Source organism: Apodemus sylvaticus, chromosome 3 (genome assembly GCF_947179515.1).
Source record: "Apodemus sylvaticus chromosome 3, mApoSyl1.1, whole genome shotgun sequence".
Taxonomy (NCBI): Eukaryota; Metazoa; Chordata; class Mammalia; order Rodentia; family Muridae; genus Apodemus; species Apodemus sylvaticus.
The window spans coordinates 9,369,418-9,384,220 of record NC_067474.1 but is presented as its reverse complement, the minus strand read 5'-3'; the positions used below and the strand labels follow the sequence as shown (position 1 = coordinate 9,384,220).

The window sequence follows — 14,803 nt, the reverse complement described above, 5'->3', positions numbered from 1 at the left end:
CTCCTGTATATCTTTAAGTGATTTTTGCGTTTCTTCCTTTTTGGCTTCTATCTCTTGACCCATATTCTCCTGAATTTCTTTTAATGATTTTTGTGTTTCCCTTGTAAGGGCTTCTAACTTTTGATCCATTTTCTCCTGAATTTCTTTAAGATATTTATTTATGTCCTTCATATGTTCCTGTAACAGCATTATGACCAGTGATTTTAAATCCAAATCTTGTTTTTCTGGTGTGTTGGTGTATCCAGGACTTGCTCTTGATGGAGAATTTGGTTCAGATGCTGCCATATTGCCTTGATTTCTGTTAGTAATGTTCCTTTTAATGTTTGCCTTTTGCCATCTAGTTCTCACTGGTCTTAGTTGGTCTTGTTGTCAATGGCTGGCTCTTCAACCACCTTTGAGCCTGTAAGGCTATTTCCACAACACTGGATGACTTGGTTTCCCCTGCCACATATTGCTGATATGCTGCCTTCCTCTTGAGTGCTGTTGGAGCCCTAGTGTGCCCTTCCCCAAGCAATGTTATACTTGGGTTGTTTCTGTGGACAGAACATGGTGCTTCCTGTCTGCTCTTTTAGGGCATGAAGATGGCAGAGGGGATCCTGCAGCGCACATGCCCCATGTTTGGCTGGCACACAGATGAACCACTGCTCTGCCCAGTTCCTGGGAGCAGGCGGCACCCAGCAGCTCAGCAGTCTGCATCCCCAGAGGTCTTAGACTCAGAATATCTCAGTACCTAGGATCACCTGTCCCGTCCTAATGGGAGCTAGGATGTTGGCTGCCAATTTCTCTTCAGGGCAGAGTACCAGTGCCTGGCTGGCACACAGATGAACTGCTGCTCTGCCCAGGTCCTGGGCGCAGGCAGCAGCCCACAGCTTGGTGGTCTGCGTCCCCAGCGGTCTTAGACTCTAAAAGATAAGTCCATCTTGTAAACCTCATCAGAGGAAGGATCTTTTGGCAGTAAATAGTGATTAATAGAAACCTACAACTGGTCAACATGAAAAGAAGAGGAGAGGTAGAGTGCCAAGCTCTAAATGGGACATCCATTTCATTGTCCTTCTCCCAGGTCTCAAAGATCACCACAGAAGACAGAGCAGGATAAGTCTTAATTTTCAATCTTTCTTTATATTATCTTTTTGTCCTTTTAATTCTGTATTAGACTGATAGACATGTACAATTTTAGTATTCTCTTAATGGTTGTTTTTGAGATTCGTATACGCATTGCCTACCTATAAAGATTTTATTTTAAATGTGCTTTGCCTCTTTTCATCTTAGAATGCTTTGGCTCCTCATATTACTGTCCTGAATTATCAACTATTGTTGGTGTCCATTGAAATTCCCTGGATATTTTAAACCTGAGACATCTTTATTATTATTACAATACAATGGCAACATTCATTTATTTATTCTGAATATTTACTATAGATGTTGTTCTTTATTTTACCACCTACGTCTTTTTACTTAAAAATTATTTAACAGTGTGCGTATCTGTATTTGTGTGTGTGTGTGTGTGTGTGTATGTGTGAAATTGTGTATTTTTTAATTTTCATTACAGGGGTCTTAGTTAATTTTGTATCATATGTCTTTGATAAGACACAAGACTGTCTTAGTTATGGTTTCTATTGCTGTGGACACCATGACAACAAAGTAAGTTGGGAAGGAATGGATTTATTTGAATTTTACTTCCATATGACTGTTCATCATCAAAGAAAGTTACAACAGGAACCTACACAAAGCAGAAACCTGAAGGCAGCAGGTGACACAAACTCCATAAAGGAGTGCTGCTTATTCACTTGCTCTCCATGGTGGACTCAGTCTGCTTTCTTATAAAATTCAGGATCATTCACACCGGTCTTGACTTTTCCACATCAATCATTTATTAAGAAAATACCCTACAGGCCTGCCTAAGTGGTTGTCTTATTGAAGTATTTTCCCAAATGAAGCTCCTTCCTTTTCAATGATTTGTATCTAGCTGACATAAAATTAGCCAGCACAATGGCCAAGGCAACATACAAAACAAAGACTTTTTGGTGCACAAAGCTTCAGAGGGTCAGAGGTCATGACCATCATGGTGAGAACTATGGCAGCAGGTAAGCAGACATGGCCTTGGAACAGCAGTTGAGAGCTAAATTACATCTTTTTCACAAGCACAAGGCAGGGAGAGCTAACCTCAAATAATGTCAGCTTTTTAAAACCTCAAATCCCTCCTTCAGTGACACACCTCTTCTAGTAAGGTCATATCTCCTAATACTTTCTCAACTGATTCATTGACTGAGAACTAAGTATTCAAATATTTAAGTCTATAGGAGCCACACCCTCTCTCTCATCCTTTTTCCACTTCCTATGAAAATCATTTTTTATTTAACAATTCTCAGACCTATTTTCATGTGTGTGTTGAGGTGAATGTGTATGTGTGTATATGTGTGTGTATGATAGAGAGAGACTGAATATAGTTAGGATTGTTTAGCTAAGCATGGTTTAGAGGATATTTAGTGAAGGATAGCAACTTATTTACAACTATATGATTTATGAACATGTCAGCTGACAGAACCTCCTGCAGCAACCATTAGTTGTAAAATGTTCTTCATGGAAGAATGGGGCACTCTTGCTGATGTCTTAGTTGTGTGCAACCACAACTGTAGTGACTTTATGAAGATAACAACTATATCATATGCAGGAAATTTCTATTATAGCATACTTTCCCATTCTCTAGCATCTCCATTATTTATGTTACTTTAAGTATAATGTTCCCTGAGCCTTGTTGGGGTCATTGATATAAATGTTGAATTTAGGGTCATGAATTCTACTGTAATTTAGTCTTGGAACTTTGACCAGACAAGCCTACTGATAAGTTTTTTTTTTTTTTTTTTTTTTTTTTGCATTATGAAGGTTATCCTGCAGAAAGGACATTTCAATTCCATTGAATTATGAATATTCTGCCCAAAGTTCCATATCTTCTGCAGAAGAATCTTTTCATCAATTCCTGATGGGCAATCAAGAGCAATGGAAGTAATCTTTCAGGTCTTCTGGCCAACAAGATTTATAAGAAGTATCCTAGATATGATACTGTGATTTGTTTTTTAAGAATTTATGAGCTTCCAAGAGAAGTATGTTCTCCAGTAGATTTTCTTATGGCTTTTTCAAACATCTTTGATGTGTGTTATCCCTCTGTGTTATAAACTTCCATATTGCTCCCACTTATCCAGGACCAACTCCAAGATTAGGATTGTCTCATGACAATTCCATGACACTTTTGTACTATCACTTGCCTTCTTCCCTTACATCTGACACAGGATTTAGAGCATATGAATGGCTTAAAAATAAAGCCTAAACAAGGACAACCCATAAAAGTAACTTGTATTCACCAGATATAATTGTCATCTCGAGGCTTAGTGTTTGAGTAGCTCACCCTTGCTAGCTCTTTCTGAACTCTGTCTAAGATGTTCTGGTTTAAGCTCCTCCCCAAGCTGACTGTTTCAATACAGCTTCTCTTAACTTTTGACTGACTTGCTCTGTCTGGATTCATACTAACTTTGGCAATATGTTTTAAGCTTTTGGCTTCTTCTAATTCTTGGGCTCATCCTGTATTTACCTCTGTATAGCTTGATCTCTCTGGAACCTGTCCTTGTAAAACTGTCCCAGTAAAACTGCCACACACATACACCCCCCTTTGTCCCCCTGTACTTAATCCTTTAAGTCACGTCTCTTTCCCATACTGCTATCTTGAGAGTTGAGCATTGTCTTACAGTTCTACTGCTGTCAGCAGAAACTATGATCAAAGCAACTCTTATAAGCATGATATTTAATTGAACCTGGCTTACATGTTCAGAGGTTCAGTTTATTATCATCAAGGCAGGAGCATGGTAGCATCCCATCAGATGTGGGTCTGGAGGAGCTGCCACTTCCTTCTTTTGTTCTTAAGGTAGCTGGCAGAAGACTACCTTAAAGGCCAATAGAACAAGAGGATTAAAGCCCTTATCCACAGTGACATACCTATTCAAACAAGGTTTCACCTCCTAATAGTGCCATTCCTGTGCCAAGCATATACAAGCCATCACATTCAACTCCCTGGTCCCCATAAGCTTGTTCAAACACATGAGTCTATGGGGGCCATACCCATAGCATAATGAAAAATACATTTAGTCCAACTTCCAAAACTCCCAGAGTATATAGCAGTCTCAACAATGTTAAAAGTCCAAAATTCAAGGTCTCTTCTGAGATTCGTTCAGTCACTTAACTGTAATCCCCAAAGCAAGACAGGAAACCAGCTGGGCAAAACCCAAACTCTACATCTATATATCTGATGTCCAAACAGTCTTCAGATCTCCAACTCCTTTCTCATCTTTGTTGACTACAAGAAACTTCTTTCTCCCAGGCCACTTCCACTCCCTAGTAGCAGCTTTCATCTGCAGATAGCCCATGGCTCTGACATTTTGAACATCTTGGGGTCTACAAGGCAACTTCAATGTTATAGCTTTTTGTTTCAATGTCTGGGATCTACACATGATCTTCTGGACTCCTCCAAAGGTTATGCATCACTTCTCTAGCTCTGCCTTCCATAGCACTCTAAGATCAGGTTGATTCATTCCATCGCCACTGGTGTTCTTGGTGATCATTCCCTGGTAGTGGCATCTCTAATACACTGGTGTGTTCCACTGCAGCTAGGCTTTACCAATAGCCTCTCATAGGCTCTCTTCATGATGCCAATCCTCAAATCCTTTGCATGACCCTTTCAGTCATCAGCTGTCGACAATAATTGACATTGCATGGTCACCAATGGCTTTCCATATTGGTACAATGAAAGCCCATTAAGCCCTACTTCTAAGTCCAAAATCCCAAAATTCACATTTATCCAAACAAAAGTATGGTCAGACTTATCACAGTAATACCTCATACTAACTCCTATCTAAGTTAGGATTTTAATGCTGTGAACAGAAACCACGACCAAGGCAATTCTTATAAGCATGACATTAAGTTAGAGCTGGCTTACAGGTTCAGAGATTCAGTTCATTATCAAAGAGGGAGCATGCCATTTTCCCATCAGATGCGGGGAATGAGGATCTAAGAATTTTAACCTCTTGTTCCAAGGGAAGCCAGCACAAGACTGGCTTCCAGGCATCTTGGTCAAGGGTATTAAAACCCAAGCCACAGTGATACACCTACTTCAACAGGCTACACCTCCTTATAGTGCCACTCCTTGGACCAAGCTTATACAAACCATCACAGGTATATCCTGTCTCTGCTCAACTTTCAAATCTTTCTCCTATTCATCACTTTGCTTGCCCCTCAATTAGACATCACTTTCAAATATGACTGCATCTTTCTATAAACTAATTGTACTTTCATTGTTGGGGATTAAAAGTGTGTGCTAAGGCTGTGTCTGTAATACAGCCAAAAGGATTAATGGTTTGTCATTCCAACTGAATCACACAGACCTTTGTATCTTTGGTTGTGATTCCTTGCCAGAGTAGCCAGTTTGCAGGATGAAATTGCTATACAAAAACCCAATTTTGAAAATGGACTATGAAACTAAATAGAGTTCTAAAATAAATAGATAAAATTTTGAAAAAGTGATTAACGACCTTAGCCATCAGGGAAAAAGAAGTGGAAACTACTTTGAAACTTTTCTCTACCATAGTCAAAATAAATAAGAATAAATTAAGAAATTAGAAAAGAATAAATAAGAATAAATTAAGAAAATAAATGACAGCATAAGATTATAAGCATAAGAAGAATTAACGGTCACTATTTGTTGTTGATGTGAATGTGAACTGAGGTAGCTCCTATGAAAACAATTTTGATGGCTGCTCAAAAAGTTAAAAGTAAACCTCCCATGCAACCCAGCTTATACCACTCCTGAGCAAACACCGGAAGGACTCCATATCATATTACAGAGATATTGCACAACCATGTTCATTGCTACTCTATTCACATTAGCTAGAAAATGGAACCATCCTAGATGTCCATCTAATGAATTGATAATGGAAATGTGGTACAAATACACAATATAATTTTATCCAGTAGTAAATAAAGATGAAGTTTGTAGCAATTAGATGAACTGAAAAATATACTGATAAAGTAATCCAGGACTAGAAAGAAAGATGCTGCATAATATCTCTCGTATGCAGATTCTAGCTATAAACCCACAATGTTCTTTTTAAATTTTTATTAGATATCTACTTTATTTACATTTCAAATGCTATCCCTTTTCCTTGTTTCCACTCTGAAACCCCTATCCCATCCCCCCTCCTCCTGCTCACCAACCCACCCACTCCCACTTTCCCGACTTACCATTCCCCTACACTGGGCCATTGAGCCTTCACAGAACCAAAGGACTCTCCTCTCATGGATGTCTGAAAAGTCCATCCTTGGTTACATATGTAGCTGGAGCCATGGGTCTCTCCTTCTGTATTCTTTGGTTGGTGGTTTAGTCCCTGGGAGCTCTGGGGTGGGGTACTAGTTGGTTCATATTGTTTTTCGTCCTATGGGGCTGTAAACCCCTTCAGTTCCTTGGGTCCTTTCTTTAACTCCTCCATTGAGGACCCTGTGCTCAGTCCATTGGTTGGCTATGAGCTTCAACTTCTGTATTTGATAGGCATAGGCAGAGCCTCTTAGGAGACAGCTATATCAAGCTCCTGTCAGCCAGCACTTTTTGGCATCCTCAATAGTGTTTGGTTGTATATGTGATGGATCCCCAGCTGGTACAGTCTCTTAATGGCCTTTCCTTCAGTCTGCTCCATACTTTGTTTCTAAATTTCCCTATACTCAACAAAATGGAAAATCTAAGTGAAATTGACAATTTTCTAGATAGGTAACAGGTACCAAAGTTAAATCAGAATCAGATAATTAGTCTATAGTGCCATAAGCCCTTTGAGTCCTGAGAGTCTCTCACCTCCCAGGTCTCTGGTTCATCCTGGAGGGTCCCCCCCAACCTCCTATCTCCTGAGGTTGCCTGATTCCCTTCTTTCTACTGCCCCCCTTGGCTTCAGTCCGTTTCCCATACCCAATACCAGATAAATATCCTGAGTGACGTAACTCAGACTCAAAAGAACATGCTTAATATGTACTCACTAATAAGTGGATATTATTAGCCACAGAACTCAAAAAGGTCAGCAAACTGAAGTGCCCAAGTGATTACACCTCAGTCCTATTTGGGAAGGATCTTAGATGAAACACCCAACAGTAGGGAGAGGGAACTTATAGACTCCATCTCCAACAGGAAGATGGGGCATCAAATGATAGAGAGGGGAACCATCCCACAGTTACAACTCTGACCCATAATTGTTCCTGTCTGAAAGAATTACAGGCATGGAAATGGAGAGGAGCCTGAAGAAAGATCCAGTGACAGGCCGGAAGTGGGATGCAGCTCAAGGGGAGGTCCTGATCACTATTACTGAGGCTATGGTGTGTTCACAAAAAGGGACCTAGCATGACTGCACTTCAGAAGACCCAACATGCAGCTGAAAGAGTCAGATGCAGATATGTTCACCCAACCTATTGACAGAAGCAGCTGATCCCTGTGGTTGAACTAGGGAAGGCTGAAAGAAGCTGAGAAGAAGGGTGACCCTGTAGGAGGACCAGCAGCCTCAATTAATCTGGATCCATGAAATCCCTCAAACACTGAACCACCAAACAGGCAGCATATACCAGCTGACATGAGGTCTCCCCCACACACACACAGTAGAGGACTGCCAGGTCTGTATTCATTCAGAGATAATGCACCTAACCCTCAAGAGACTGGAGGCCCCAGGGAGTTTAGAGGTCAGGTGGGGTGGGGTGGGGGGTGGGAAATCCATGTAGAGACAGAGGATGGGGAGGAGGTATGCAATGTACAACAGTTAGGGGGTGGATGGGGGGCATAAAATACGGAGTGTAAAAATATAAATAAATAAATTTTTAAAAAAGAATACACAATTAACAACTTACACTTTAACCTAATATAAAGCTATATATTCTACTTGGGAATTTCTCTATCTCTATGACTGCCATATTTGTATTCGTTACTTTTTTTCATTTCTGTGACAAAATACTTGACACGAATCAACTTAAAAAATAAGAAGTTTGTTTTAGCTCATGGTTTGAGAGGGTACTGTTCATTGCATAATTGAGGCCATCATGGAATTACTTCACTATGACAGGAACATAGGGCTGGGACTCCTCACATTATCATAAAGACCTCACGGAAAGTGCAGTGAGAGCATAAAGCATCAAGAACCACATCCAATGGTGAACCTTCTCCCATTGTACTTTGCCTCCCCAAGATTCTACAAACACTGAAAACACACTACCAGCTATGGAGTAAAATGTTCAACCATAATAAAGAACATTTCACACTCAAATCACAACAGAAGTTAAAGCACTATGGGTGTAAAAATAGGCACATGCATCACATAAGAAAGAAATCATTCCACTTTGCAGTGTGGCATAGAGAAAACACAAAGACATATCAGAAACCAACAGAGAAAGAAACAGATACACTAACACATTTAGGCAAGAAATCTGGTTTTAATAGAAACTTTGACTTGATTTCATTATATTTACGTTGTGTTCCAAATTATTATCTATGAACAAAGTCATCCAGAAAATTAAGGGAGGCATATATGATAAACATAACAATTAAATATTTGACAGAAGAAAATAAATATTGCTTGGTAATTACATCAGGCATGTCTTCAGTCTCATAGTGAGCTAGTAAAAGTAGAACAACTGTTCAAAACATGCTGCCAAATTCCTTCAAAATGACTTGTTTTGAAATGTTGAGTAAATATCTCAAAATTGGATATCATCTTTAGTATAATTAAACATTGTTCAAAACAAAGACAACATGGCTTTTTTTTATTCTGAGACATAAATTAACTGTGACATTCTCTTTTATACTAGGACAGAGAAAAATATCCATTGTTAACAATTACAATGATCCTTTTAAGTTTCTATCATTTATAGATGACTTTATGCCTAAGTCATTGCTTTTATGTATTTAAAAAAGATAGCCTTTTAGGAAAAATTTTATTCTAAGTTACATTGTAACTATTCATTAGATATTTACATATTTACTTAATAGATATCAATGCCTTAACACTTGACATGTCTAGTTAATAAATTTAATGAGAAACTAAATAATTACTTCTCAGCATCTTTAATATCATCAGCTTCTATCGTGCACCCAAACATGAATACAACATGAATTTGTCTGAACTCTACAATGTGGAGACTTCTAAAATACAGCACATTCTCCATTTTAGTTCACTCTCCACTTCTGATACAATTCCCATTTTCAGTCCAAATGTCTTTTATACCTCCAAGTCAATTGTATTTGAAAACTATAAAAATGCTCAATGTCTCCTCCTCAGTGATGCTAGAGAGATGTTTTGCTCATTGTCGTCTTTTGCAAATGATGAGAAATGTTATCTTGCTTATGATCACACATATAACTCTAGTCTATTGAAAGCACAAGTTTACTGATGAGTGATATAACATGAAAGAACAGAAAAATGTCCTCTGCTCTCTAGTTGAAGCAGTATTTGACAACACATATGTAACAAAATTCTTTTTATTTCACATATAAATATGTCTAGTGAGCATGTGTTTTTTTCATGTGTATGGGTACACATACATGAATGGGTACATATGCACATGTAAGTTTCTGTGTAGAAACACATGATTAACATTTTTTGTCACTCTCACCTTAATCATTGAAGCAGGGCCTCTCACTCAAATCTAGAGTTCATGGATTCAGCTAATTTAAGAAGCAAGCTTACCTAGGAATCTCTATCATTATCTCCCATACGCTGGGCTAGGATTATAGAAGTCATCCATTTTGCCCATCTGGCTTTTACACGGGTGCTGAGAATCCAAACTCTGGTACTCATGATTGCACAGCAAGTATTTTACCAGTTGACCTATCACCATATCCCTTAATAGAGTTCTTTGCAATGGGTGTTATGAAAAAATATTTTTGAAAAGTTTTGATGAATGTCAAGTTAATTTCTTTTGTTGAGGCACTTCTATGTCTTTGTTCATACAGCTGTGCCTTTTGACCCTTTATAAAACAGATATAGCACAATGCTTTCCAAAATTCTTGAGCATTGTAGAAAATTATAGATCATCTATAGTAATACCAAGGACAGCAATTCCTAGAGCTATGTAGGAATTCTTTTGTAACTTTTTCCACTTTGTTTCTCTTTAAGACATGTACATTTGTCTTTTAAATTTGCTTTTATTGTCTGATTTTTACTTATTCCTTTTTTCCCTTTTTTGAAATAAGGTATCTTGTCATCCCAGTGGGCACTGCTTTCCCCTTCTGTTAGATATCAACTCACAGTCTACTCTTCTGTCTTCCTTTATCCGGAGGAATTCCATCGATAATGCAATATTGTATACTCTTTGCTATACATATGGTTTATTAGTTCGTATACACTAATACACATAAATCCCCAGCATCAGGACACTGAAATATTGTACATTTAGTAGTATCATTATATGGTACATATAATGTATGTATAATTCAGTTGACCTTTCTCTAACTCACACTGAGCCTCAGATTTGTGACTGACATCTAGATGAGAGTGTTACTAGTGTTTACATATATTCCAAGAATATGATCTAGAAGACATTTTTCTTTATACTTTATTTAAAAACCAAGAAGATTTTGGAATTAAAATGATTGGGTTGGAGCATGACGGCCTACACACTCATCCATGGTTAACACACAGCTGCCACTCTGTCCATACTGCAGTCCAAGTGTGACCTTAATTGTGATTAGTTCTCTCAAGGAATGACTCAGGCAGCAAAGGACTGTATTTTTGGTCTAGATCCAGTGTATTACTTTTTCTCTTTCAATTACACAGGTTCTGCTGATCTTCTCTGTGTGCCATGTTCTTCCTGTCCTACCCTGGTTTACTCAGGTATGTTTGCTCAGAGCATTTGTAGGGGAATTTTCCCCTAATTTACTAATTGGCTAATAAAGATGACAGAATAGAAGCCAATAACTGGTGAAAGGAGGAGGTGGGCCCTGCAGTTGTCTGAGAGAGGAAGGGGAAGAACCACCCTTTTACAGTGAGGTGGGAAGAGAGAGGAGGCAAAGTGTAGACCAGGAACTTTTTGACCTGGTGGCAACCTCTGTCACTGAAAGATTTCCAACATAGAATAGTTGATGAGTTTAGGATGATAGATTCTGCACCTAGCGGTTGTGTCATCTGTTTATTATAAACTAAGATTGTCTGGAGTTTTCCATTCATGGTTTGCTCATATGGGCAGAAGGGAAAGAACTTAGCTGGGGCAGAATTCGGCCAGTCTTTGGAACAGGAAGACTGGGCAAAGGACGGAGAACTAGGGGAGATGTAACCACAGCTGAGCATGGGCTGGCGAGAGTGCACTTGCAGCTGGTCACGGGGTTTTGGGCTGGCAAGAGAGACATCTCTGAGCCCTAGAGAGGCAGAGCTGGCATTTGTGGGAGAGGCGTTGGCTAGGAGTAACATCAGAGATCACCAATTACGGTACATAGCCGGATTCAGTGTGGGTAGTTTTGTAAATCTACATGCTAGGCATTTATTATCAACAGCAGGTAATCGTGTGTATCCTCTGTAACGGCTCACAGCTCACCTTATGTAAAATGCATGTTGCTTAGGACCTCATGAGAAAATGTTTGTGTCTAGTCTCCTTCATCATGTTCTTTTCTTTCTCTCCCCTTCCCTCTGCTCCCTCAGTTCGCTGACCCAGGACAACAGATAACTTCTAAACTCTAGATCTAGAGTCTAGAAAGATAGAAGCTAAAAACATACTTCCCAACTGTGCTAGACTCTACAATGTCATTCATTATCTCCTAGAGTTTCAGAACAAAAAAAAATACTGCATCCATGAAACTATCTATATATCCCAGATTTTTAAAAAAGATAAAAAGTCCAGAAAAACCTTTTTAGGTATTTCAGAGAGAACCAGTAAATTTTGTTTCCCTTGGTAGCCAATAAATCACAAAATTTCAAAACATAAAGAAGGTTGGAATAGTTTAACCCTCTCCTCACCCATGGATGACCTCTTCTCTCAATACCTCTTTCATGTGGCTGGCCAGTGTCACTGTGGACCTAGGGAAGGCAGCTCTCCCATGGCTGAAGCCGCCCATGGTTACTCATTTGGTTTCCACCCTACCACATATTAGCCTGCAAATTCCGTATTAGGAAATCCTTTCAAGAAAATATCTTCAGTGCGTTTTTTATTGCATTAATAATACTTTATTCCCCTCCATATGATTTAAATAAAATAAAATAAAATGTTTTACTATAAAAACTGTGAAAAATTTTATGATAAATGTGGAAAGAATATAAAAACCAACAACAAAAGTTAATTTTAAAATTATACACGTTTTATACTAAAGAAGTATAGTTTTGTTAGGAAACATCAGATATATAAACATACATAGTCATACACACATACACATGCACATACATGTATATATACATATACATTCTGATTCTAATGTGTAAGTTTTGTCCCAATATTTTTTTTAAAAAATCAGTCATAGAATGGAATATTAACTATAAACTAATTTTTAAATTTTTGTCATGTATAAGTTACAACAATTTATATTATTAAAAATAACCTGGATGGTTTCAAACAAAAATTTTATTAATGTATTTTAGTAATATGATAATTACTCCTGTTTCTTTATAATAATTCCATAATGAACATATTATATGAATTATAAATATCTATATAACCTTTTATAACCTTTTGTTTGAAAATGTGGCAAGAAAAAAAATCCTGTCTTATCTTGCTTCAGTCTTTGAGCCCTTGCATACACCTCTGTCCATTTGCATCTATATTCCGTAGAATGATTCTACCACTTAGTTCACAGCCATCCTGCACTTTGTCTTTCAAATGTTCCTTACAAGGTTTATAGGTATACTGCTCTTCAATCCAAGAGTTCCTAGAAACATTTGGGGATTCATTTTTAATGAATGGATTTGGAAATGTACCAGAAAAATAGCTCATCACAATTGTGGGTGACATGACAAGTAGTTTAGTTTACAACCAAGGAGCATATGGAAGAAAAGAAAAGCATGGACAGGATATATAATGGACAATCATCTTGACAAAATACAGACTATGAAGTATCATTAGGATATATATGTGCATTCACCAAACATTTCTAATCAAGGGGCTAGAGGGAGTGATATTCAAGGGTGATAGGAATTTGTCAAGCATGGGAGTTAGCTGGGGTTGGTTGGAATAAATAATGAATTCTAGGTAAAGAATAAATAGGCAAAGACAGTTGGAGTCCCTCTTCCTGCTCTGCCCTCCTTCCTCCCTTTGTTTCTCCTCTCTCATTAAATAAAAATTTATTGAGAATCTTGCTGTATACAAAGTATTTCTCCTAGCTCTGTGAGCAGTAAGAAAACTGATAATCTTCTTCCAAAGTATTTATTGCTTATTTGATAAACCAGAAATATTAGATATAGTTATGATACAAAGCAGAAGAATATAAAATAAGATTCTGATAAGGATTTTATGCAGATACCAGAATTTATGTACTATTAAAAACATGGGACTAATCCAGCTAATGTAGGTAAGATCAATGTACAGCAAAAACTCATTCAGAGTAGAAGAAAGCACAAAAGTTCCAGTCTCTCCTTTGAATATGCTATTCTATCCATGCATTGTTGAATGCATTTTTTTCTCTTCTACAGGTCTATTTGTGAAACAGGCAAAGGAAGTTGCAAGTGGTCCTTAAGGAGACTATAGCTGACTGAATCCTTACCTATAGTCCTAATTTGATGTATTAAATGTAATCTCTGAAGAAATCTTATTTTCCTAAAGTCAATAATAAACAAGGGTGTGCACTTATGTATAGTCCAAGAACACTAATTGAGGCAAAGCAGTTTACTGGCTATGGAATCTGATACCCTTTGTTCTGGTCAGTGTCTTGGATTCATGTTACTTTATATGTAGTTATTAAAAATAATATTGATATATTAAATATTGGCTGACTCAAGTGCTTAAAATTTTCTGGATTCTAATTTATCTAGGATTTTCTACCTCTATTTTTATAATAATATCCCATATTTTGGATTAAGAAACATTACACTCGCCCACATGTGCCAAGATACAGCATTAGTCCTGTGCAGCAGTTCACTGCTTAGTGTTAGCCTCTGAGATGTAAAGTCGTTGCATCAGGAAGAAATTTATAACCCACAACTGCCCTGATATGATTATATTACCTGTTCCTATTAAAATATGATGGATATGTTACTTAAGTAAAACAAACTAATGAATGATGAAATGCATGCCCTCAGAATACTTTCAAGGAAAAATCACTTGATCATTTATTCAATCATTGAGCCACATTAAAACTTCCCATTTAAATCTGATGTATGCTTACCTTTGGAATATGCTATGTACTGAGTCTAAATGAAAGGATCTCAATCTATTGACTATATCTGTTATCTTTTATCTTATTTGTCTTAATGCAAGTTTTTTTGGTGGGTTTTAATAAATCAAAGCTAAATTATACAACTCTGTATAACTGTAAAAATATAATTGTTAAAGACTAGAACATAGCTAAGGAATAAACAAGCAATTTCTGACTTCTGAATTAAGTCATGTTTACAAATATGAATACAGAAATTGTAAACGATGTAATAAATTTTCTTACATTTTTGTTTTCTTGTATGTTGAAACTAATTGTAGTAATAAGTATTTTTATAAATGGAAATAAATTAAAGGTTTATGTATTAACTGCTGTTCATGGATGTGACAACATAGTGGAATACCATCAATGTAAAGGAGAAAGTTTCATTTTGATCCATGTTTTTGG

At 37.4% G+C, this 14,803-nt stretch overlaps 1 protein-coding gene across 2 annotated transcripts in view; it reads left to right on the top strand.

Moving 5' to 3' along the window:
- C3H8orf34 (chromosome 3 C8orf34 homolog) overlaps positions 1-13,720 on the top strand; it is a 479,559-nt gene extending 465,839 nt beyond the window's left edge. For both annotated transcript variants that reach the window (XM_052175408.1, XM_052175406.1), the window contains exons 13-14: positions 10,842-10,898; positions 13,677-13,720. In XM_052175408.1, coding sequence (XP_052031368.1) covers positions 10,842-10,898; positions 13,677-13,720 — 101 coding nt within the window. The remainder of the gene's footprint in view (positions 1-10,841; positions 10,899-13,676) is intronic.
- Positions 13,721-14,803: the final 1,083 nt, after the last annotated feature.